Source organism: Anomalospiza imberbis, chromosome 10, assembly GCF_031753505.1.
Source record: "Anomalospiza imberbis isolate Cuckoo-Finch-1a 21T00152 chromosome 10, ASM3175350v1, whole genome shotgun sequence".
Lineage (NCBI taxonomy): Eukaryota > Metazoa > Chordata > Aves > Passeriformes > Viduidae > Anomalospiza > Anomalospiza imberbis.
Window position 1 is genome coordinate 9,900,505 of NC_089690.1, and position 22,777 is coordinate 9,923,281.

General features: G+C 38.2%; 1 protein-coding gene across 17 annotated transcripts in view; it reads right to left on the reverse strand.

The window, feature by feature from the left end:
• Nucleotides 1-22,777, reverse strand: part of LRCH3 (leucine rich repeats and calponin homology domain containing 3) — a 58,015-nt gene that overhangs the window by 29,957 nt on the left and 5,281 nt on the right. For all 17 annotated transcript variants that reach the window (XM_068200578.1, XM_068200584.1, XM_068200580.1 and 14 more), the window contains exons 2-6: nucleotides 4,151-4,295; nucleotides 3,661-3,787; nucleotides 3,023-3,128; nucleotides 2,706-2,842; nucleotides 1,636-1,745 (exon numbers count right to left, since the gene is read on the reverse strand). In XM_068200578.1, coding sequence (XP_068056679.1) covers nucleotides 1,636-1,745; nucleotides 2,706-2,842; nucleotides 3,023-3,128; nucleotides 3,661-3,787; nucleotides 4,151-4,295 — 625 coding nt within the window. The remainder of the gene's footprint in view (nucleotides 1-1,635; nucleotides 1,746-2,705; nucleotides 2,843-3,022; nucleotides 3,129-3,660; nucleotides 3,788-4,150; nucleotides 4,296-22,777) is intronic.

Sequence of the window (22,777 nt, forward strand, 5' to 3'; positions counted from 1 at the left end):
TACCATTCAGACTCTCAGCCTTCATGGTGTTACACCAAGTTGATCAGATAAACCAGCAACAAAGGTCTAGGTGGACTGATTGATACCTCATTTCTGTTGGTCACCTTTGAAGATAACAAACACAAAGCTCTTGTGCCTTGCCTGGAAATATTAACTGTATCACAGCTGAAGGATTTGATTTCTTTCATCTAAAATTACATAAAAATATAATAACTGGGGATTTTCTCTTTCACTGGATCATTCTACAATTTTCTCCTAATATGTGCTCTGCTCCACTGACAGTTCTTCCATAGCTACATGAAGGTGGAAGGAATCACCTGCAACACTAAATGCCCTAAACAGCACAGTAACAACAAATAATTCTACCAACTCTTATCTCCTCTCAGGTATCGAAATACAGCTAAGGCAAAGCCAGTTGAAGCTCATTTCATATTGCTGAGTCTAGTAAAAATTCTAGAGAAAGCATCCTCAACTAGTTCTGCCCTTGTGTTCACATTTACAATTTTAAGCTATGATTAAAATACATTAATTCTTCTCATTTCAAAAAAAAACAAATTATGAAAATTTCCAGAGCAATATACAACTACAGACAACAATCAGTAAGCATACAGCCCACTTGATTTTGAATTTCTCTTTAACAAACTATTTTAGAGCTAAACAGATCATGACATTTTCTCATTTAGAGCCTTTTCCTTTCAGGAAAAGGACAGTATCCTCAGTATTATGCAGAAACCAGCTGCACCAGCTTGTATTGGAAATTGATTAACCCTTAACATGTTCATATGCTGACCTCATCTAGAACAGTAACTTATGACATTCAGTGCTGATGAGGAATCACTCTGTCAGGCCTTCATGCAAATTCTTCTTCATAAATCTGACTCATGATTTCTTGTGAAGCCCCCTCATTTGTGTTTTATTGCTGCTAAGGCAGCAGTACATCCTTCAGCAACTTACTCTTCCACACATTATTACCACCTTCAAAGATGACTCAAGTAATTTTTATATCTATTCAGTTTCATACTTCACTGCCTCCCTTTCTTCTGTATCACATAACAGAAATAAAACTTAACTCCTGCTTTTTGCTAGACATCTTAATTTAGCAGCTGATAAGGCCGACTGTTCCAATATTTGTGTTACAATGCCAAGCAGCAGTGCCAAGTGAAAGCTTGCCAGAAATAACAGTTTACTAATGGGGTGGAGATCAGCATTTACACCTGCGGTTTGAGCACAGTCGTTATAAAATTCTGTACAAAAGGTTAAAAATCACAGCTGGGATATGATTCAGTAAGTCTGCGGAAAATATTAAGATCTTGTAAATTGAACATAGATGTTAACAACGCGGGAGCATAACCCCTGTATTGTTTATTATTATTTTCTTTTTACTGCATATCAGCTCTTACCCTGCCTTTCCCATGACACTGCCCAGGTCATCTCCTGAACCAGTTCTCAGTTCTTGCACACTGGTGCCTTACTAGAATGCACCATGAAATACCATAAACAATATTTTTCAAAGCCTCCTCAATGCACTTGCCAAAGAACAATCTTTGATCTGTTTTTTTTAATAAACTCAAGGTGGACTGACAAAATTTTCCCAAATGCCATTAAAACTGGGAATGTGGCTTGTGAAAAACTTACCATGATCCAAATCCCATGGGTCTCCTATCATAATCAGGTAAGTCTGGAGCTATCTTGCATGCTTCTATGTTCAGGTATTTAAATATATGAATTTTTCCTTTTATACATATCTTAAAAAATTAAAAAATCAAGTAAGTATAATTTGACAATATATTTTCAAAGTACACTACAGACATCCAAGATGCAGTTAGGAATAATAAGAAATGAGCACATTTCTATCAATCAATGTATCTTTTATTCTAATATAATAGAATAGCATTTTAGAGGAACAGCTATAGTGGAGCATCATGGGATGCCTGTGGTAAGACAAATGGAAGCTGTCCTCCAAGTACATCTTGTCTGCAGGCAATTCTGTCAGCTGGATGCTGAAATTTCATCATGCAAACAAGACATGAGCATTTACAAGTACCAGAATTTATACCCTTGGCATCAGAACAGATGCATCCCACCCATGCCCATATTTGAATGGCAGTGGCAGACCGCCAAAGCCAGCTCAAATTTATAGTCAATGAAGGCAGTAACAGCTGTCTCTGCTTTCACAAGGAAAGCAAAACCCTACTGAAACTACGAGTTTCAGCAAGTGCCCCTCTTGACTCCAATGCAGCAGCTCACAGTAGAACCTGTAATACTCAGAGGCTTGTATAAGCACACTGAAAATCAAATTAGTCATTAACAATATTGCCATTTCTAGCTCAAAGGCCAATTTGAGTACTCTGCTGCAAAGTGGATCAGCAAACTGCAGAACTAAGGCCTTAGTCAAAATTTTGACATTTGAGTGACAGAAAATTAGTCTTGCCTAAGAGAGTTTCCTGTCTCCTATGCTGAAAGCAGAAATATTCATGCCAACATTAATGAAATTTTTGTAATTTTCCACAGCAGAGACTATTAATACAGTTAAGAGATGTAAAGGGATTTTTCAAGCTGTGCTACGCATTTAACACTTGTAGACAATAGAATGTATTTAAAGTTCTCTTGTTCTTAAATAACAAATATGCAATATAATCCTTCAATTTATAACTTAGTGCCCTTGTTAGCTGAACTAGTCATCTGATTTTGTAGCTGCAGCTTACCTGTGCAGGGGGGGACTGGAGAGGGTTGTTTTCTAACATGATGGTCTGAAGATGTCTGAGGTTCCTATAACAAACTGGTATTGTTGTTATTTTATTGCAGGAGAAATCTAATCGAATCAAAGGCAACTCAGCAAGCTCTGGAGATAGAAACAAACATACAATTCAGAAGATTAAAAATGTAAGAAAAAGCAAGGGTACAAAAATATGTGTTACACAAAACAGTTAAGCTGCTTCTAGCTCTCAGAGGAAGAAAAAGGGACTGAAAACAGAGAAGTGTTTAAAGTTTCTGCTGTTATAGTGGAGAGCCGTTTTCTCACCTTCAGGTAAACGCACCAAATTATTTCTTCTGACATTTAGGTCTCGCAAGGACTCCAAATTGCCAATCTGTGGAGGTATTGTCTGTATTTCATTACAGCTCACATCCTACAAAGAAGAGCAAAGAATGAGTTATCACTGTCTAAGTCGCTGTTGACTAAAATATGCAGGTGTATTTAGGGACTGAAAGAAAAAGACAGCTATTTATATAACACCTCAGATCCGTGTATTTATTCAGTCTCACTGCTGACATGAAGCATTGTTATCATTTTAAACAAAAAGGGAAATAAAAGCTTTAAAAGACTAAGCACTCAGATGTAGAAATTTATTTCAAGTTACTCCATAGTATATCAGACAGCACAATTTGCTACATAAAAGCTTTCTGTCAGAAACAAACATAGCAAGAACTCTAATTCCATCAGGCCTTCCTTTCTAGAATAGGGAAGACATTTAAATTGACATGGATCAGTTGCTCTTCAGTGCATCTTTCCCTCATAGAAAATTCTTCTAAAATCTCAGGGTATTTAAAACCCTTTTCTAACACTTCTATACAAAACTAAACACAGTTAGAGACACTGTGGCAGATCATCCTTAGGCCAAGAGCAGAATAGTAATAGCTGGAAATCAAGCGTATACTCACAAGCTCTGTCAGCTGTCTGAGCTGTCCAATTTCTTCAGGTATTGAAACCAGCTTATTATTACTTGCTATCAAAACTTTTAGTGGTAGACTACAGAGGTGTACTGGCAATGTTGAAAGCTGGTTTCGACTTTTGGTGAGAAAGAAAACAAAAGAATCATAAGTTTAATGAGAAATATTCATGCAATAAAAGATACATACAAAAAGAATACTCCATTTAGATGATCAAATAAGTTTTTATGTAATTACTATAAAAGTGGTTCCACGAGGCTGTTCTTCATTACTTGTTTTAACTAGTTATGTGTGAACAAACTCTGAATATCAAGTATCAAGGCTGATCAGAGGCTTTTGAACTCAGTGTGGAGCAATGTGAGGTTTTTGTGCCCTTTCAGGTGCTCTGATAAGTGGCCATGCTCTGTCACAAAGGAGTATGTTTGAGCTGAGTGCAAAAGCTTTCCTCGTGCTAAAGCAAAATTGGTAAGACAATTGTTACCTGATATTTAGAAATGTTAGAGACTGTAAGTTCAAAACAGTCTCTGGGATATAGCGAATGCAGTTCTGGTACAGATTAAGAGTCTCGAGGGAGACAAAGTGGCAGGCTTCTGCTGGAAGCTCCGACAGTCTGTTCCGTGACAAGTCTGAAGAGAGGGGAAAAAAGAAAGATTCAGTAAAGCTGCCTTAGAACTTCACTAAATTTCTTGCTTGGCAAGGTTGTTTTGGTTAAAGAAGTTCAACCAAAACACCTACCAAATGCTAATACTTGAAGAATCGGTCTTTTTCCTTGGACAGTTCCAATTACCAGTCTATGGGCACAAATATCCATAAGCATTACTCTCCTTCGCAAGCTCCACTGTGATAAATAAATAATGCAGTTGCAAAGGGTTCTTTTTTCTTTAAAGGTCAAGGAAAGCTGCTGCTTACAAATTCCAAAGGGCATTTCCCACAGACACACACCTACAGACCCCACTTCCTGACACACCCAGCTCTGAGTTCTGCTAGAAGCATTACCCAACCTCCAGGTATGACAAAAGCTCACTACAGCAGGGGCTATGATGGATATAAAGTTCAGCAGGGTGCACACAGGTAAGAAAGCATGAAAGCCATGGCAACTCCAATCCACCAATACAAAAAGTTAATGGGGAACATAATGAAATCCCTTGTCCGTTCACCAATAAAATTTTTAAAAATAAATAAATTAAAAATCACATCCCTGCCCCCCAATACACAAACACCAAGTGCTTCTTTCCAGCTGGTATCAGGCTCAAACATGACCTCAGCTTCAACTTGTCCAAACCTGATTTTGAAAAATCAGCACTTTAAATGAATGTTTCCAACAGCTATATTAGTGGGAGTTAAAACTACAAATTTATAGAAGTCAGCAATAAGTTTGCATTGCATATCTAGAATAGTTTTATTATTTTATGACAGAAACCAGTTTGAGATCTTTGCCCTACCTTTCTACTTCTGTGAAAAAGAAAACATTTTTCCCTTTTTTTCCCTTTTCTTCCAAGAGTGAAGAAAAATCTGCACTTACTGATTGCTAAAGACAGGCTCCATAAACATCGTGATCTTACCATTTGCTAATCCAGATAAAACATCAGATAAATACATCAATGCCAAGAAATATCATTGTGATGGATCCCGCTTCCTGCTACTGCCAAAGCAGAATTTTCCTACCTCTACAGCTTGTCCCCGGTACTTTACATTGCCAGAGCGTGTGAGAGAAACTGATCGGAAATACAGCAGTTTTCTGATCACCTCTCCCACAAACCCTATGCCAGAACCAGGGAAAAATGTTGGTGCAGGCAGAAAACCCCTATTTTGGTGGCAGAGAATATTCTTGGCATTTTAAAGCACTCACTGAACTCCACCTTAAGTGGAAGCAGCAAATTAATTTGACTTATCAGAACCTGCTTAAGAATCTGTACGTAACAAAGGAGTCAACAAAGTAATTGTATATATCCTGCAGAACACAGCACACACTTCCAAGAATTTATGCAATGGATGCTTATTTTGCACTAGCCATCTCCCAGAGTGCTCCAGTAATATCCTAAAGTTCCTTCTGCTTTACTTCCATAGTTCAATTCTAACTAATGATTTAGTGAAAATGGCAGCAGACTCCAGCCCTCCCCTCCAAGTTGCAGAGCTGCAGCAGATTTAAAGGAGAGTTTTAGTGCTGTGCTACAATGTGGTGTCCAAAATTTGACATTCCTAGTGGGATCTTTGTGTGCCAACATTTTGTAAAACATAACAGGAGAAGAGAGGTTTTCAATCATACTGTCCCAACATAAAACACTTATCCTGAAACATTTCTACCAAGTGTAGCTATCCACACTGGAATTATCTACCATCCACACAACTTGCTAAGAGGTTTCACAATACAATTGTATGTTACCATGCAAGAAAGAGAGAAAAACAGAAATTATTTCAGAGAAGACACGAAACAAGCAAGAGTAATTTAGAAAAAATATTTATTTCCCACATTGACTGGATGTTTAACCATCTATTTAAAGAATCATTACAACACTGGTTCACGTGTAAGGTGTTGAAGTTTCTGAATTCCACCACTTCTCTTACAACATAGGAGCATCCTTCAGCTCACAGCTTTATCCTTCCTTCACACAGCTGTGCTGCAAAAAGCAGTTTGAATTCTACCCATTTTAACAGAGAAACAGGCATCCCAAGTAGTGAGCCCTATTTTCTCTCAGAAAAGTGGCAAAAAGTTTCTTTCTACTCTGTTTTGGAAAGGGTTTAACCACAAATAGGAGGATTTTAATTTGCTTTTTGTTCCACTTTACCTTACCAAAGAACATCTAAGAACTATTTTTACACATTATGCATACCATAAGGCATGAAGTAGTCAAAACTTCACATGCTCAAAACTATGATTTAGTATTGCTACAGAAATAATTCCCTGCAAAAACAACACTAGGTATGAAGAAATGAAAATACACTCTTTTAAGCAACAAATGAGCTCAGAGTGTGATAGGAAAGACACCAAAAGTGGTTAGCACCAATGAATAGGTTTTTCCAGACTTCTCTCAATCTACAGTGATTTTTAAAACTTGGCATTCCTATTTAGCAGTAGACATTCAGGGGAAAACAGATTAAATCAGCTGAATTTTGATGCTGCAGTATAGTCTCTTAAATAATTCAAAATGGGTGTAACCAGTTACAAGTTTGGTTAATAAGTTTTAGAGCATTTTTACTCATGATGACCATGAGAATGCTGTCTTATACAGAGCACCTGTGATTTTATGTGTCCAAACAGGGAGCAAGAAGTAATCAATGCAATGCAGGTTATTTTCTTCTGTAGGTGCAAGCCCTTGCTGCTTCTCATACCTTAAACTGGAAAAAACAAATTACTAATTCCCCCATAAACGCACAAATACTGAATTTCACTATGAATAATCATATGAGTGAAATATAGCTGTTATAATTTGAACTAGGATTAACTCATTTGTGTCCATATGTCATGGGTTAAAATCACTGTTACCAGACATCATCTTTTTAAATAAAGGCTCTCCTAGTTTACTAAAAATGGATGTGTTTCCTTGAAGGCAAGATCATGTGGAATTTTGGCAAAGGGGAAGCATTCTTTGGAACTAAGCTCTTCATGAAAGATAAAAAAGCCAACAGTACAGATACAAAATGAAATCTCAGAGCAGAGTCAGATCACTGACCTTTTCCATCTTAATTAGGATTCTGTGGAGAAAGCCAGCAAATCCAATGTTAAATGTGACTAGAGATACACTGTGCTTCAAATTGCATCATTTGGCATTAAATGCAAACTCCTCTTGCTCAAAGATGAATGTTCCTCTAACATCAAGCATTAGCAGGTCTGTGTTCACCCATTTTTAACTCCAGCTGTAACACAAATTTTATCTCCAAAGGACAATCAGTGATGGACAAAGATGCACTTTTCAACATATGGGGTACCCACTACCTACACTACAAAGAGAGGGAGCTGCAGCTCAACTGTTGCTGGCACTCAGACCAGCTGGGTGCTGGTGAATTCCAACTCATCACGAGATGCTGATGGGATCAGTCCACTAATCCTGTTGCAATGGGAATACGGCTTCTGCTCTCATTCCAATTACTACGACAAAGGCAGACACTCTAGACTGGGCTTTGATACAAAATTTTGTTAATAAAAATCTGCCTTTTGTCATCAGAGACCTGCATGTGTTCCCTACACACTCTGAATTTTAATTTTTTTAAATTTAAACCAGCAAAGCCCAGATTTTGGCTGTCTATTCAAAACCAAATGTCTGCAACCACCACAACACCCGCTGGCAGCACTGATGTAAGTGAGATTGTGACACTGTCAGCTGTGGGCGCCCACCCATGATGTAACATGGCTCCAGAACAGCCCCTTTGCAGCCATGTGATGTCAGCCAGGAACTTGCTGCAGTGATGCAACAACCCTGGTATCTGTGAATTGATCTGAATCCCAATGGTGACACTGGTGGCTACGGACTGCCCTTGGCTAGAACGACTTCATTTCTGTGGCAAGCAAATGTTCTTTTTTCCCAAAAACTATGAGACATGTGTTGTAGCTTGAAAGCACATTCATGGTTTCCTTTAATAATAGACAAATCTAAGACACATGAGCTTGCAGCTGACAGAGGAAAATGTATTTACTTATGAATAATTAAAGAAGCCAATCAATGATGAAAAGGCTGACAGCCAATAGTGACAGACAGCAAAAGGCAGCATAAACTGCTTTAGGAGAAGGTACAGCTGTTTAAGAAGAAATACTAGAATCTGGAACTGTGCTAACAGCCTTCCTTTTTTTTTTTTTTTCCCACATACACCACTTAAAGACCAGAAGCAAACTCCACACTTTCACACTGAGAACAACAAAACCACCATCGCACTGGAGAATACCCTTGAACTGGGTGATGTAGACTTGATGAGATGGATGTTCTAGCTCACTAGAACAGCTCATTTACAGCTACTGCTCCCTGGAAAGCGACTGCTTAGGTACAGCCACCTCTCAGATAATGTCACTAAAACCATCTTTTGAGGAACTTCATGCATCTGATTGTTCAGTTTTGACATTTAGAATCAACTCTGTTAGAACAACAACATTTCCAAATGGATTTGAGGCACATTGTTATACAAACCTCAGCTCTACCTTTAGCTTGTCTCTCATTCTATTAGCCAAATAAATGCATGCATCTTTATCCTGGTTTTATGAGTTGGTTTTTTTCACTTCTCAAACACTTCAGAACTTGATAACCTAAGAGCAACAATCCTTGTGATTCTGCTGACTTTTAGGAAACATTCCCATAAAGCTACTAAGAGAAAATTAATATAATAAAAGCATAGCCCAAGCAGATGAGCTAGTGGTATTATGGTTCTGACTTTTCTTGCAGAAGGAAACCGGAAATCATCATAAGAAATTACCTCTGTGATATACTTCTGATGCTGTTGGTCCCTGTACTCTGTTACTGGGAGGGTTTTTCTTTCTAAACACTGAAAATGCTGGCATCCTTCAAGCTTCATTTCACACCTGAAGGATTTCCTGACACAGGAGGGGTGACTTTACCTCTTCCTGCCTGCTGTGATACAGGACTACCACTTCTGCCATACCCTAATTTAAAACAAACCTCAAAAATGTCATCTCCTGACTCACCTTCTACCTGCCAGCCCTGTCAAACCTGAACTTTTCCCAATTATTTTCCCAGGCATCAAGATATCATGTAAACCAATTAAGGTAAGGTGGCATTTACTGAACCAAAATGCATTTGTTCCGTCTGTGTTTTTTCCAGGTAAACTGTCAAGGACAGCCCCACTGCCTAAGCCAGAGTACCCACTGAACAGATGTAATGAAGACTGTTTCACCTGCATTATTTCTGTAGCCCTGTAATGAAATATGGAATTTCCAGTTTCAATTTCTAGCATTTCATGAAGGAAGATTAAGTTCAGAAGTGATCCATCCTTGATACACTTATCAGATTTCAATTCTCAGCAGATCCATGCTTGGTATGCATGATCACATTCCTGCTTAGTAGCAGCACTAGCAGCATTAAACTGCATTTTAACCATTTCCATGAACTAACAGTTTGTAGCTGAGAATCTCCAACCTGCTGCTTTTGGCACCATGCACAGGCTGTGATTTCTGCAGTTCCGGAAAACAAGGCAAAGGTTAGTGGCTTTTTCTAAATGTTGACTTGGTGGTGCTACATTTGGAATGCAGAGTGACCATCAAAACTTGCTCCACCAACCTGAGAATTCACTGCTTAACATGAAAAACAAATAGAAGTTTACACATCACACTGATATGGGCCCTCTGGATTGCCCTGAGTGCTGAAGACAAGGTTTGTAGCTTTTAACCAAGGCTGCTTAACTGTCCTTTATAAAACCTGCTTCAAATCACTGCCAAATCATTGCCAAGTTTCACATATGTGAATCAAAGTTTCACAGATGCTATTTCCTCTGGCTACATTTTTATTTTGGAATATTCAATACAAATAACAAAGCTTCTCACCAAAGCTTTTAAAAAAAACAAGAAAACCCCTCACTCCTCTGAAGAACTCCCACAAATCCCTTGCTTGAAGCAAGTTTAATGAAGTGAGAACTATGGCCAAAGCCTTTACCTTTTTTTTCCCCTTCAACACCCAGATTACCCATGAAACCTGGCTGGCTTTTTTGTTTTCTAACTCAGAAGCATCTTAAGAACAGTCACACAAGGGAGATTTGCAGAATCTGGCTTCGAAGTTACTTGAACTACACTAGGGTTTTTTAGCAAATATTTTCTGTTAAAACACATCACACTGAACAAAAAAAAAAAAAATTAAGCAAGTACAACCCTCTTGCCTGGGCTATTCTCTGCAACATTCACCATTTGGTCTTAAGAGTAGAAAAATCTATATACGAAGATCTGTAAGAACTTTATACTAAGTAAGAAAACTCAGTCATACCTGGGATCAAAGATGGAAACAGAAAATTCTGAACACCAACTCCCATTCTCCTTCCCTTTTTTCTCTTCACATGATTTTAATGCATATTTGCTGTAGTTTAGCTTTCTCTTTTACATATGAAAGAAAACCTTGCAGGTGCCACCATAAAAAAGACTGACTAAACACAAACACATATTACAGTCCTACCCTTAATGTAAGTTGCTGTATGACCAGTGATAAGAAAGCACATTTCCAAGGAAAGCGTGATGTCTGGCTAGAGCAGAACCACCTGAGTACTGCAAGAAGAGGATAAACATTCTAACAAGATTAACACCTCAGAATACAATGCCACTTCCTCTGCAAAATGATTTCATTTTCCTTTTGCAAGGAAAAATATTGTTTGTTTATTAAAAACAAACACTGACAACTATAGAACACCATTACATAGTTGTTCTTGTGTGGCTACTGGAGAGCAAGCAAGAGTGGCAAGCTTCAGTCCCTGCAGGAACTGAAAACTTTTCATATTCCAACAATTCCAGTTGCTTTTCCTCTAGTTTGCTCTAGAGCAGAAAAATCTGTAGCCTGAATGGATCAAACTGTTACATCAACTATTGTTTATTCATTATTCAGTGTAGACCCTGGCTTCACAGTCAGCCACTCAAAGCCACAGAGCAGTTCCCTACTGGCCATGTGTTCCCATTCTCTCCCTTGCACCAGCACTCCCACCTGTGCAGCCACACTGCCAGTCGGGTCTCATTACTGAGAACAATCCTGAAAAAAAAACAAAGCTACAAATAGTCTTCAGCCCTTCTGAGGCATGATCCAGTTCCTGCTGCAGTTGAGTAATCTCTAACATCAACACAAGGGAGAGGACAAGAATGTGGCTTTATAAGTATTGAAGAACAAGATCAGGACTTCTGGCAGTACCTGGGATTTGGACTAGCTTGGTAATAACAACCATAAAACTGCCCTTTTTATTTTATTTTTTAATTCCTTAACTCACAAACACTTCTAATAAAACAGGTCTTTTCAGAGTAGCAAATACAGGAATGTGATCAGGGATTTATACCCAAGTTTTGCTCATTATGGACACGTACCTCAGTACAAAGCATGGTATCTCCTTCTGTATGCACCATGGTATTTTAAGGATGGCACACAGTGGAGCTAAGCAAACATTTTCAAAGTGAGATGAAACCACTTTTCAGATGAGCAGGGACAGATTTTCAGTAGCTTTAAAAGGGAGGCAGAAGGAAGTCAGGTGACCTGCCAGCTGGGCCTTATGACTGGTCAGTAAACAACAGGACAGATTACAGACAAAATACAAACTGCAACTCGTGTACTGCTACAGCAGAGATGATGCAAAGTGGATCTGTTTATCCATGTCTGAAAACAGGAATTCATTCTAACCCCTTCACATGCGGTTTGCCGTTAAAGAAGTTTTTACATGTGCTCTACTTCCAACTTCCCAGTGACAGCCCCCCAGTCTTCTCTCTTCTAGTAATTTCATTCCCTTTCCTCATTAAATTTGGCACTCAACCCAACAGCATAATCATGCTTCTCTTTTAAACGGCTCTAAAACTTAAAGCCAAACAAACTAAACTAAGTGAAAGCTGGAGAAGCAACTTTGCAAAAGATCTATCACTGAGTAAATGAACTGGAGTCTCCAGCTCACCAAAGCTGGTTAAATCAGGGAAGCTCAGTTCCTCATTGTCCAGCTGCAGTGCAGGCCCCTCTGCTTTTTTTTTATGCAGAACATACATAGACACAGGATTTATCTCCAAGGAAAGCAGCCTTTGGACTACACCTACAAAGCTGGTATGGCAGCCTACACCTCTCCATTGATAAAACTGGTTTAAAAGAAGCTGTTTGGGTTTGATCCAAACCTACACCTTGTTGATTTAAAAATAAAAAAGTCAAATCATAGCATGAAACCCTCATGTCTAGCCTTTTATACAGTGTAACAAAGACAGCTGAATGACACCTGAAAGCATTGGAGATCCCCACTCTCTGGGATGCCACTTTACTGGTTTAAAATTATTCCCTCTCTTGGGTCCTCCCTACCAGCCCTTTGCTGTAAGCTACTAATGCTGCAATGCTTGTGTGAGCATTTCCCAACTCACATCAGGCAGAAAAACCGTCAAGTTAGCTTACATGATTTTTGAAGCTGTTTAAACTACTCTTGCAAATTTTGCCTGAAGCTAACTTGGGGAGGACTTACATGAACTGTCTCTCTAGTGAATATATGAGGGCAGTGACTTCCTTTGGCAGCACAGTTTCCTTAAATTAGCTGTTATCAGCACACTGACAAATAAGTTGAAGTCTTGCCTTAACACGGAGTTGAGAAAAGGAGAAGTAAGAAAACAACTTTTGAAAGAAAATCTTTCATCAGGATTTTCTAAGTTGACATTACTTTGAATTTAATCAGATCAAAGTCTTCATTACTTAAGCATTCCATTTTCTTGTAGCATTATGCAACCATCTTGGCTAAAACAAAGGAGACTAAGCTTGTTTTGTAAATGTCTCACTGCAACACAATCACTTAAAATCATTAAAATCATCATGGTTCTGATTTGCTGCTTTGATTCCCAGCATACAAAAACCAAAGTTTACCTCTTCTGTATTTCTTCATCATCTATTTTTATCTAGGAATCTGCTTTTCTCAGTTCTCACACGCAGGACCATGGAGAATAAATACCAGTATATGAACATACTCCGACCAAAACCATCAACATACCTCCCTTCTATGTACTCTCCCAATCAGGAAACGATTCCTCATTTTATTTGACATCTCTTCACTTTCCCATGAACACTTCAAGACAACTGATGGCTCAAGACTTGAGTAAAACTTGTCATGTCCACAGGGGCAGAACTAACCTGGCTGTCAGTTCATAACTTACAGCACCTTGTTCTTAGTGATCTGGTTTGCTCTGCAGAGGGGAGTTGAGCTGCCATGCAGAAACAGGAGCAAATGTGGCAAAGGGCTGCAAAAAAGTTTGGTTGAAGACATTCTTTTGCAGGCTCGAGTTGAAATGTTGAATTTGAAAGTCAAGTCACTTAATACACATTTTTAATCTTGTTTTTAATTAAAAGCTTGCTAATGTTGTTATACTTGTCCTTGCATCATGGTAAGTTGTATTCAAAAATAAACTTCAGTACAGGACACAGTGCAGGCTGCCACCTCCAGAGCAAGGGCTGAGCCAGTGGAACAGGGAGATGTCTGCTCTCAGCAAGAGGAGAGAAGGCTCTGTTTTCTATGGGGCAACTTTACATTTCCTTACTTCTACAAGTTAAAAGTACCACAATTTTCTCATGGTCCAGAGACTGGTCAGTAAGCACTCAGAGGGCTTCAAGGTCTTCACACACAATATCATCTCCTCAAACCCATTTCTCTCTCTTTTCCAATTTTATGTAGAAAATATGGGGCACGCAGTATGAACGGAAGACTATGCACAGAAGCAGATATGAAAAATTGAAAAGACTCCTGTCAAGAAACTATGCTGCACATACAGCTTCTCACCAGGAAATCAAGAATATGATAAATATTAGTTCCTCCATTTCACGATAAGAGTTTCAGATGCTATGCTAGATGCCACAGTCTCTAGTCTAAAATCCATATCCAATCTTCAGTTATTCATAAAAGGGAGGGGAAGTAACCAGGACAAAGCAAAACCACAGGTTAATACAAAATCTAATGCAGAGCGTGCACAGTCATAGGCAATGACACTGGTGACAGAAGAGTGTCAAGGACCTCTAGAAAGGACTGAGCCAGGCTAGAAAAACCCTGCAAGGCAGCACAGTGTCTTTTGAATAGATTTTACACTATCCAAGGTGGTCCTTCCACACCCAGCTTAGGCATCCCAGGTACATGGACTACATTGATAACGACCCTCAGCAATCTATTCATGGCTATCAGAGTCACACCTGCAGAGATCACGAGTGAGGAAGATTGTGTGGTACTGCCACTTTGCTGGATGTTCTGCCCTAGCTTTCATCTCAATCAGTAAAGTATCTCATACATACATCCATTCTAATGGCTCTGTGAGTAAACTGTAACTTGGAGAAGGACAACCTGGCATGGAATAAAAGCAGGAGGAATGCATCAGTCAGGACGGCTGGAAACATAAAATGCAATTAACAAAGACTTCTTATTTCTACCATTCATCCATTTATTTCACTAAAAGCTTCAATTCATCTTAATACTGGACATAAAATTCTCCATCTACAAGCATTTTCACATATAAATATGTCAGCTTGTAGACGGAGATACATTTCAAAATGTCTTAAGGAAAGAGTTAGAAACAAACCAGAACTGAAAATTCAAAGGTCCTAAAAAGCAAAGTGAGTAATTTCACATAAAAAGGCCAATTACTTTCAGAGAAAGGCAAGCATTTCTATAAAATTTTATGTCTCTTATTAGTGCATTTCTCTGACACTCTTAAGAGAGTGCCTCTGTATTTATGGCACTGAGATACAGCTTCATCAGACTGCACAGTAAAGTCAACAAATGCATCTCATGGCACTGCAGACACTGATCCATCTTCTGCAGAACTGTATTTTACTGAGAGGAAAAGTCAATAAAGTCCAACACTCAAAAGTCCTATGTTCTTTTAATGGCTCCTTGAGGGCATCTCTCATGCTGACATCATTCCTAACAAAAAAAGCCTGTTATACTTTACACAAGCAGTGTTTCAATTTCAATAGGACAATTATTGCCAGAATTCTAGAAAGAGAGCTGGAGTCTTACAAAGTCATCTTGGGCAGTACAAGCCACTTTAATGTCAAGAAATAAAACAACAGTATAGGATATGCATGGAAAATATCCCTTATCAAAGAGAACGACCAAAAGAGGAGATAAATGGCAGCAATTGCCAAAATAGATGTTTAAAATATGAAATAAATTTTGAATCTTTAAACCATAAAAGTCACCTTCAGTCAAAAACACACCATGAAGACATTACCAAGGATCAAGGGCTACAGGACTGGTGGCCATCACTTCATTCATCTTCACTTAAAAAAAAAAAAAAAAAGCTAAGCTTGCTAAAAACTAGTAGCAAGGCTATCAAAATTATTGTTACATTCTCCAGTTAGCATTTGAGGTGGATTGTATGCACTTCTTTTCACAAAATAAAATTAACATTACGAATGCTGGAAGAAAACACTTTTTATAAAACAAAATCCAAACTCATCTGACCACAAATGAGGTTTGTTTTTTTTTTTTTCCAAATCCAAACCAAACCAATTCCTCTTGAGGGAAATGTTTAAGTTGAGGTTTAACAGTAAACATTGGTCTTAAGAAGCTGTCATGAAAATTAATCTCAAACTGCAGTAGTAATTTTGAAAATTTTTGGCTAGTTGGTTCTATCCCTTCAGCTCCTTCAATGAAACAGTTTTCTGTATGTGACAACTTTTATCTACACCAGCTCAGTGCAAACTGAGGAAATGAAAGCTTTTTGCCTTGCCAGGAGAATTCTTGACAAACACTGAGCCACAGAAGAGAAGCTGTGCAGCCACTGCCCACGCTGCACAACAACGATGAGAATTCCACTTCCAGAGATCTCTGTTCTTCTATTTCATAATGACTATTTCAACTGCTGGTATTTTTAGCTGTACATGTATACAAAACTGTAATTTAAAAAGTGTTCATTTGAAAGCATGTAAGAACTTTAAGTGCAAAAATCTCCAAGTAACAGAGAAACTGCCTCACCCCTGCTAACAGAGGGCCACAGGCAGACACTGGAGATGTGTGAGAGCATTCACTGCTCCTCGGCAACACGACACTGCCTTCTGCCCGCTGCTCCTGAAATACTTGACTGAGTTCCAGCAGAGCAGGGTTTCATTTTCCAAGACTGCTTCACAAAGTTAGTAGTGAGGGGAAGTGTGCAGTAAATGAACTCATCCCCCAGTCCTTTAGATATAGCTCCTTCAGGTACAAAAGGAATTACCCAACTAAAAAAAATCAGCTTTTAAAAACATCAATTTAAAGCAAAACACATTAAAAAACCTTGGAAAATGGAGCTAAAACTATTGCCCGATTGTAAGTCCATATGCAAACCTCTGGATCCATCTATTATTTTTTGCTATTAAAAATTACGAGTATTGTTAAAACATACATTTGATATGTATTCAATCCACTTACCTTTCCCAAAACCTCACTAGGATAACAGGCTTGGGTACAAGGAGGGTCAACAGCCTCCAACTCAGATGAACAGGAGGCAAATGAATAGTCAGAGACTGCAAAAAAATCCCAAAGGAATCTAACCCCAAACAAGATAAAATAGTCCCAATGCAAAACTCACTCCCTGGATTTTAGTCAATAGATTTAATGGAAATAATCTGGCTTTAACAACTTCTTAAAGTCTACACAGGCTGTGGGGAGATAAGAGAGAAGGGCTTTGATTGCAGCAAAGAAATTACAGATTTGATATTCACTGAATAGCAAATCAGCCATTGAACCACACACAGGAAACTGGAAGGGCTGATTAGACACTGAAAATAATTGGCCCTGATGTGCAATATTTGAACAATATCATAAAAATGGCACAGTATTAAAAGATTCATCTAACTTCACTAGAAATATGGAAGTAATCCGCAAAAAAAAAACAAAAACAAAAACAAACATAAATAAGGGTAGGAAAAATTGAGTCAAGCAGGATATTTGAAGTTATATAAAAACATTATGATAAAGCACTAACAATAGGGGCAGTACAGAGTATTTCTCTTGCCCTGAAAGTAATATTGAGTTCATTACTGTAAGCACAATATGATGAATAAAATCTATCCTGAGATCATCAGAGGCACAGAAATGCATCTCTACTTCTAACAGAAATAAATAAAACTCCCTGGCCACTATAAAGAAAGAATGAGAAACTTGTGAGTGAGAAGTCTCACCACAAACTATATTTGAAAATAAACCAATTTTTTTTAGCTTGTATTTCTCCTGATAGTATTTATTAAACAAGAATTTTTTATTTAAACAGCACCTACAGCAAAGGAAGAAACAACTGCTGTAACTGTGACAAGAAATACTAAGTAAAAGAAATAAAGAGTACTGCATTTCACTGGTACAGAGTAAGATAGCAAGAGTGACAGGATCATAAGATAATTTGCTATAAACTGACAAAAAATTTTGGTAATGAAAGTTTGCCACTGGAGTTTGCCATTGCCTTTAAAAATTAATACCAACATTACATTCAAAATGACTCTTCTGCAGAATGTGCAATTTTATGATATTATGTAATGTAGTCACAGAGCTTCAAATCATCCGGCATGGAAATAAAATACAAAGGCATATGAAAAACCTGTTTCAATGAATTCACTCATATGTCATATAAAGCTTGAAATGAGATTAAAAAACATCCCCCACGTAAGATGGATGTCATATAATTTCTTTTTTCCTCCTCTCTTCATGGAGAACAAACAATGCTTTCCAGCTTTAAAATGACATGCTTTTGCCTGAGAAGTAAAACAATACACCAAACAAGTTCTCTAAATGCCTCTGACATAAGGATGCCGTGGTGCACACAGGAAGGAAGCAGAATGTGCCACACTAAATAGAGAAAGCAAGATACAAAGAGTTGGGAAATGCAGTGATAGCAGGATTTCTTTATGGTCCAAACCAGAATAGAAATAGAACAGGCAAATCTAAAAAGCATACTGTAAGTATGTACACACTTTCTTCCAGCATGATTAAAAAACAGACACCAGTGTTCAGCAGATTGAAACACCTGCAGCTGAGGGAAACAAAAGTACAAAGTGCTTCTCCAAGGGTGAAGAGGCAGGCAGCTCACAGACAGGAGAACAGAAAATCAGGAGAACAGAAAATCTCAGGGTTCTGCTCAGGTCTTTGTGTTTGTTTGTTTGCTTTTGTTATCCCTAACAATTGTCAGGTACCAGACACATTTCTCCTTCCTATACTGAGAAAGCCCCAGGGATATGTGCTGTAGACATTCATTAGAAGAGGAAACCCCTTCCCCAAAACAGAAAGAACAACACCTCATTTAAGTTATCCCAGAATCACTCACAGAGCTTGCAATGCAAGCTAAAAACTCTTGTATTTATAACATTTTCAACATGGTTAAGAATTGAAAAGAACTGCATCATATGGCAAGAATACTGGTGAAGTTAGTTTAAAAAAAAAAAATCACATTTCTGTCTGAAAATCTATTTAGAAACAATTACAGTCATTATTAAAACTGTTAAGTTTTTCTTCCATTTATACTGCAAATCTGGCAGCACTGGGACAACAACTGCATTAATAATGAAAATCTGTATTTTTGCTTTTTGCAAAAATACATCCAAATGCTTTATGCATCCAAATGCTTTATACATCCTTTATGCATCCAAAGAGGAAAAATGTGTTTTAAGTGAAAGAAATATGAACTGAATAGTATTTAATTTTATTTATATGTGGAAAGATACTTAAGCAGTCTGGTTTCAAACTGGTAACATGTTTTTCAAGTGGAATTTCCACAGACTTATTTCTTAACCGCTACAGGGCAATACAGGGGCTGTGAACAGAAACTGCAGTGCAATAATGTTGATAAAAGAACCAAAAAGATGCATTTCTCATCTTACCATATTTGTGAAAGCAGAGATGACAGATGTTTAAAATACCACATCTGTATTACTCAGTTACATAATTCACAGCCAAATCACGAGCACTGGAAATGTGTGTGTGTGATTTCCTTCACCATGCTCAGAGCACAATGCTAGCTTTGAGCAAATCACCAGCGAAGGTTTGATGACTGTTACCAACAGTGAAGCTCCTGGGCTTTCCACATTAACTTTTAATGGTAATTATAACAATCTTCTGACACACAGCCATCCCTGAATGATGTGACAAAATTTGCACCCAGCAGAACAGAGCCATGAAATATTTAACATCTGAATATTTGCAGTAAGTTTACAGCTCCAATGGATGACCTGCTGTTTTAGCATAGATGGGTTCCAAAGATAATTTTTTACCTTGCTAAGCACAAACCTCCCCAGTCCTTTGCAAGCCAGCAGAATGAAAGGAAATAGCAGATATTTTATGGCTTATTACCACATTCAGACATGGCCCTCTACAAAAACATTTATTCCATAGATGAGCTTGGGACTAGTGTAATGACAAGCTCCTAATTGTCCTGCTATTATTGTGCTCAGTGACTCTCAGTCCCTGAGAACAGTGTGACTGACACCAGCTCAAAGACCAGTAGAAGCCTTAGTCTATGACTGAACTAAAGGGTAATACATGTGACCATAAATAATAGTAATCATGAGTTAAGTATGTTCAAATTATTACTTGTCTCATCAGCATCCTAAAATTAATTTCCTGATTTGATTTAAAAGGTATTGCCTACCAAATGTTAAGATATCAGTTATTCCTCTTTTTATCATGCTAACAAACTTGGATGAGAAGACTGGAGTTGGTGATGAGAGAGGCTTTTGAGACCAGGCAAGATTAACTACTATAGAAGAAAGTGTTAAGACATGGAAGTTGGGATAAAGGAGATGAAAAAAACACATGGGCAGAAGAGACAGAACTGAGATAACAAACATTGCTGGGAACAAGACAGGTGACATGAACACAGGGAGGAACCTGTGTAGAACATAATCAACTGGTAGAGCATAATCACCTCCAGAACACCCAAACACAGAACCTAAGATCTGTTCCAGCCATCACCTCTGCCCTCAAACATCTTGGAAGTACAGCATCCCACTCTACAAACAGGCTCCAGGAAATTACAACCTCCTGCTATCTTGCTGGCTCACCTAAGAGAAACTTAAAGGTTTGAACTGTCCTGAGGAATCACACAGACGCCAGCTTTATTCCACTTAACCATTGTAAAAAATTCAGACTGCATCTCTAACTAAAACTCAGCCTGAATTTAGCATTCAGCATCAACAAAGCAACCTGGAAAACACACTGATATTTTGTAAAGAGAAAACTCAGTTAAAAACTTAGGTAACTCTGCTAAATCAAGCACAAGGATGATAAAGTCTATCATCAGATGCCCACAGAACTTTAATTGCTTGTTTCCTGTGCATATCTACTGTCCACATGTCTTTAATTAAAAACCACATACCACTTCTCATTCTTCTTCAAAATTTTTCTCTTCAAATAGACTTTTTCAGACAAGATGAAATTACTGTAAGAATCAGGACTGATCACAGTTAAAGTCTTATAAAAGAGAATGTTGTTGAAAAACCATTAGGGGAAAAGCCCAGGGAATTACACAAAGAAAAAGGGATGGTTAACCTGAAACTAGTGAACACTGCTTTGGAAAAATAGATTGCATAGTGTCAGTGCCATATATTTCTTTCATAATACTAAGCAAATTTTCTAAACTAATCTTTCAAAAATACAGTAATTAATCACATTTTTTCTAGTTGTTGGGCTTGATTCCCAGTATTTCTAAGGAGTCACCAAGGCATCTGAAGTTACTAAGAGCTACATTTAAAAAGAATGCCTGTAAATTCAGGCATTTTAAAGTATTTTACATTTTGATACTCCAAATCAACAGATGCTTTCAAACTCTGTACCATTCCAAGCTTCAGACATGTAAGAAGCAGTAACATTACCATGCTACACTGCACAGAGATTACATGAAAAATAGTGTTTGAAAACTTTTCAGTGGTCTGGAGCACTACCCAAAAGCCTAAGGCAACAATAACACGTTTCTGTATTCAAAGCTAAGTTTCAACAATAAGCTGAATAAAGAGACTAAAATTCACATAGTTCACTGAACAATGTGGGGGTGGGTGGAACTGAATAGATGCTCCCTAATCCTCCTGCCCTCTGCACAGAGCACATTATGGTTACAAACCGTATGTTCCAGCAGCCAACACCTGGGCTGCGTAGCAAGTCGGGGGGTTTCAGTATATTCTCATTTTGGAGTGCCTGAAGCTCATTGGGAGAAGGCTATGAGTGTAAATACTTTAACTTTCAAATCAGTACATTATCATCTAGAAGAGAACAAAGACTCCTCACTCCAGAAAGACACGTGGGCCGCCAGTAGAAGCAGCAGTTTGTAGTGCAGAATTGTGAGGATGAAGTCAAGGACTGTTGGGACCGTTTTGGGGACTTCAAGCTGAAACATTAAACCCTCTTCCTGCACATATACAGAAGTACTAACTTAGGCACAACAGTCCTATAAAGAAAAGACCACAATGTTGTACCCTTTGCATCTTCTCTAAGTATCTGTAATTCAGAGAATTAAGGCAATACTTTTAACTCTGATGCACTGATAAATCAAACCACAGGACATTTCTAACATGAATGGATTTCCACCCCTTCACTTAGGAGAGGGGGCCACAGCAGCTGAAGAAGAAAAAGCATCCTGCACAGCCCATGGCTTCAGATGAATACACAACTGCAATTCATTCAAGCTGTTTGGCCAACACCAGAAACCATGAGATCCAAGCCTGATTAGTTATTACAGAGAGAAGAACCCTTGAATTGAGTTATAGCCTTTTTGTTAGCTACCACGTAATTTTATTTTTAACACATGCTACATAATTTGCAGTGATTGTTGTAACTAATTCTTTAATGCTGGTTCTTCTGCTGAACAAGCTAATTACATCTACTGCATTCTAAACCTGAACCATCAGTTTAAAACTACTTATAGAAAATAACGTATTTTGCCAAATGGACGCACGAGAGCCAAACCTATCAGTAGTAAAGTTTCACTGAATGAAATTCAACTCTGTAAGCCATATTGTAGAATAAAAAATTCTTATGCTCACTGAGTCAAAGGCCAGCAGCTTGTTTGACAGAAAATGATTAGCAAATTTACAGCACGTTGGTCATAAAAGGTTACAAAACAGAGTCAAGGTGTGATTTCACAACTGGTGCGAGTCAATTTAAGCTTACACATCTGCCAAAATAGATCCTCTCACTCCCACCATCCACGCAGTGCTTCCATCATTCCCATTTGCTGGCATTCACATGCACATGAAGACCTAGTGAGCTGCCCAAGGATTTGATACACGTAGTTATTGGCTGGATTTTCAGCCAGGTAAGAACAAAACAGCTTGCTGGAAGGCACTAGGATTGCTGGTGTTGACTGTGCAGCAGGAGATGAAGACAGAACTTCCCCTTTTGGCATCAACATAGAACTTGGATCACATTAGGCTATGCATTTATGACAGTCTTCAGGGAGTTTTCAGCCAGGATAAATTTTCTAACTCCAAGCACAGGTACAACCACAGGAGAACATGGATGGAAACAT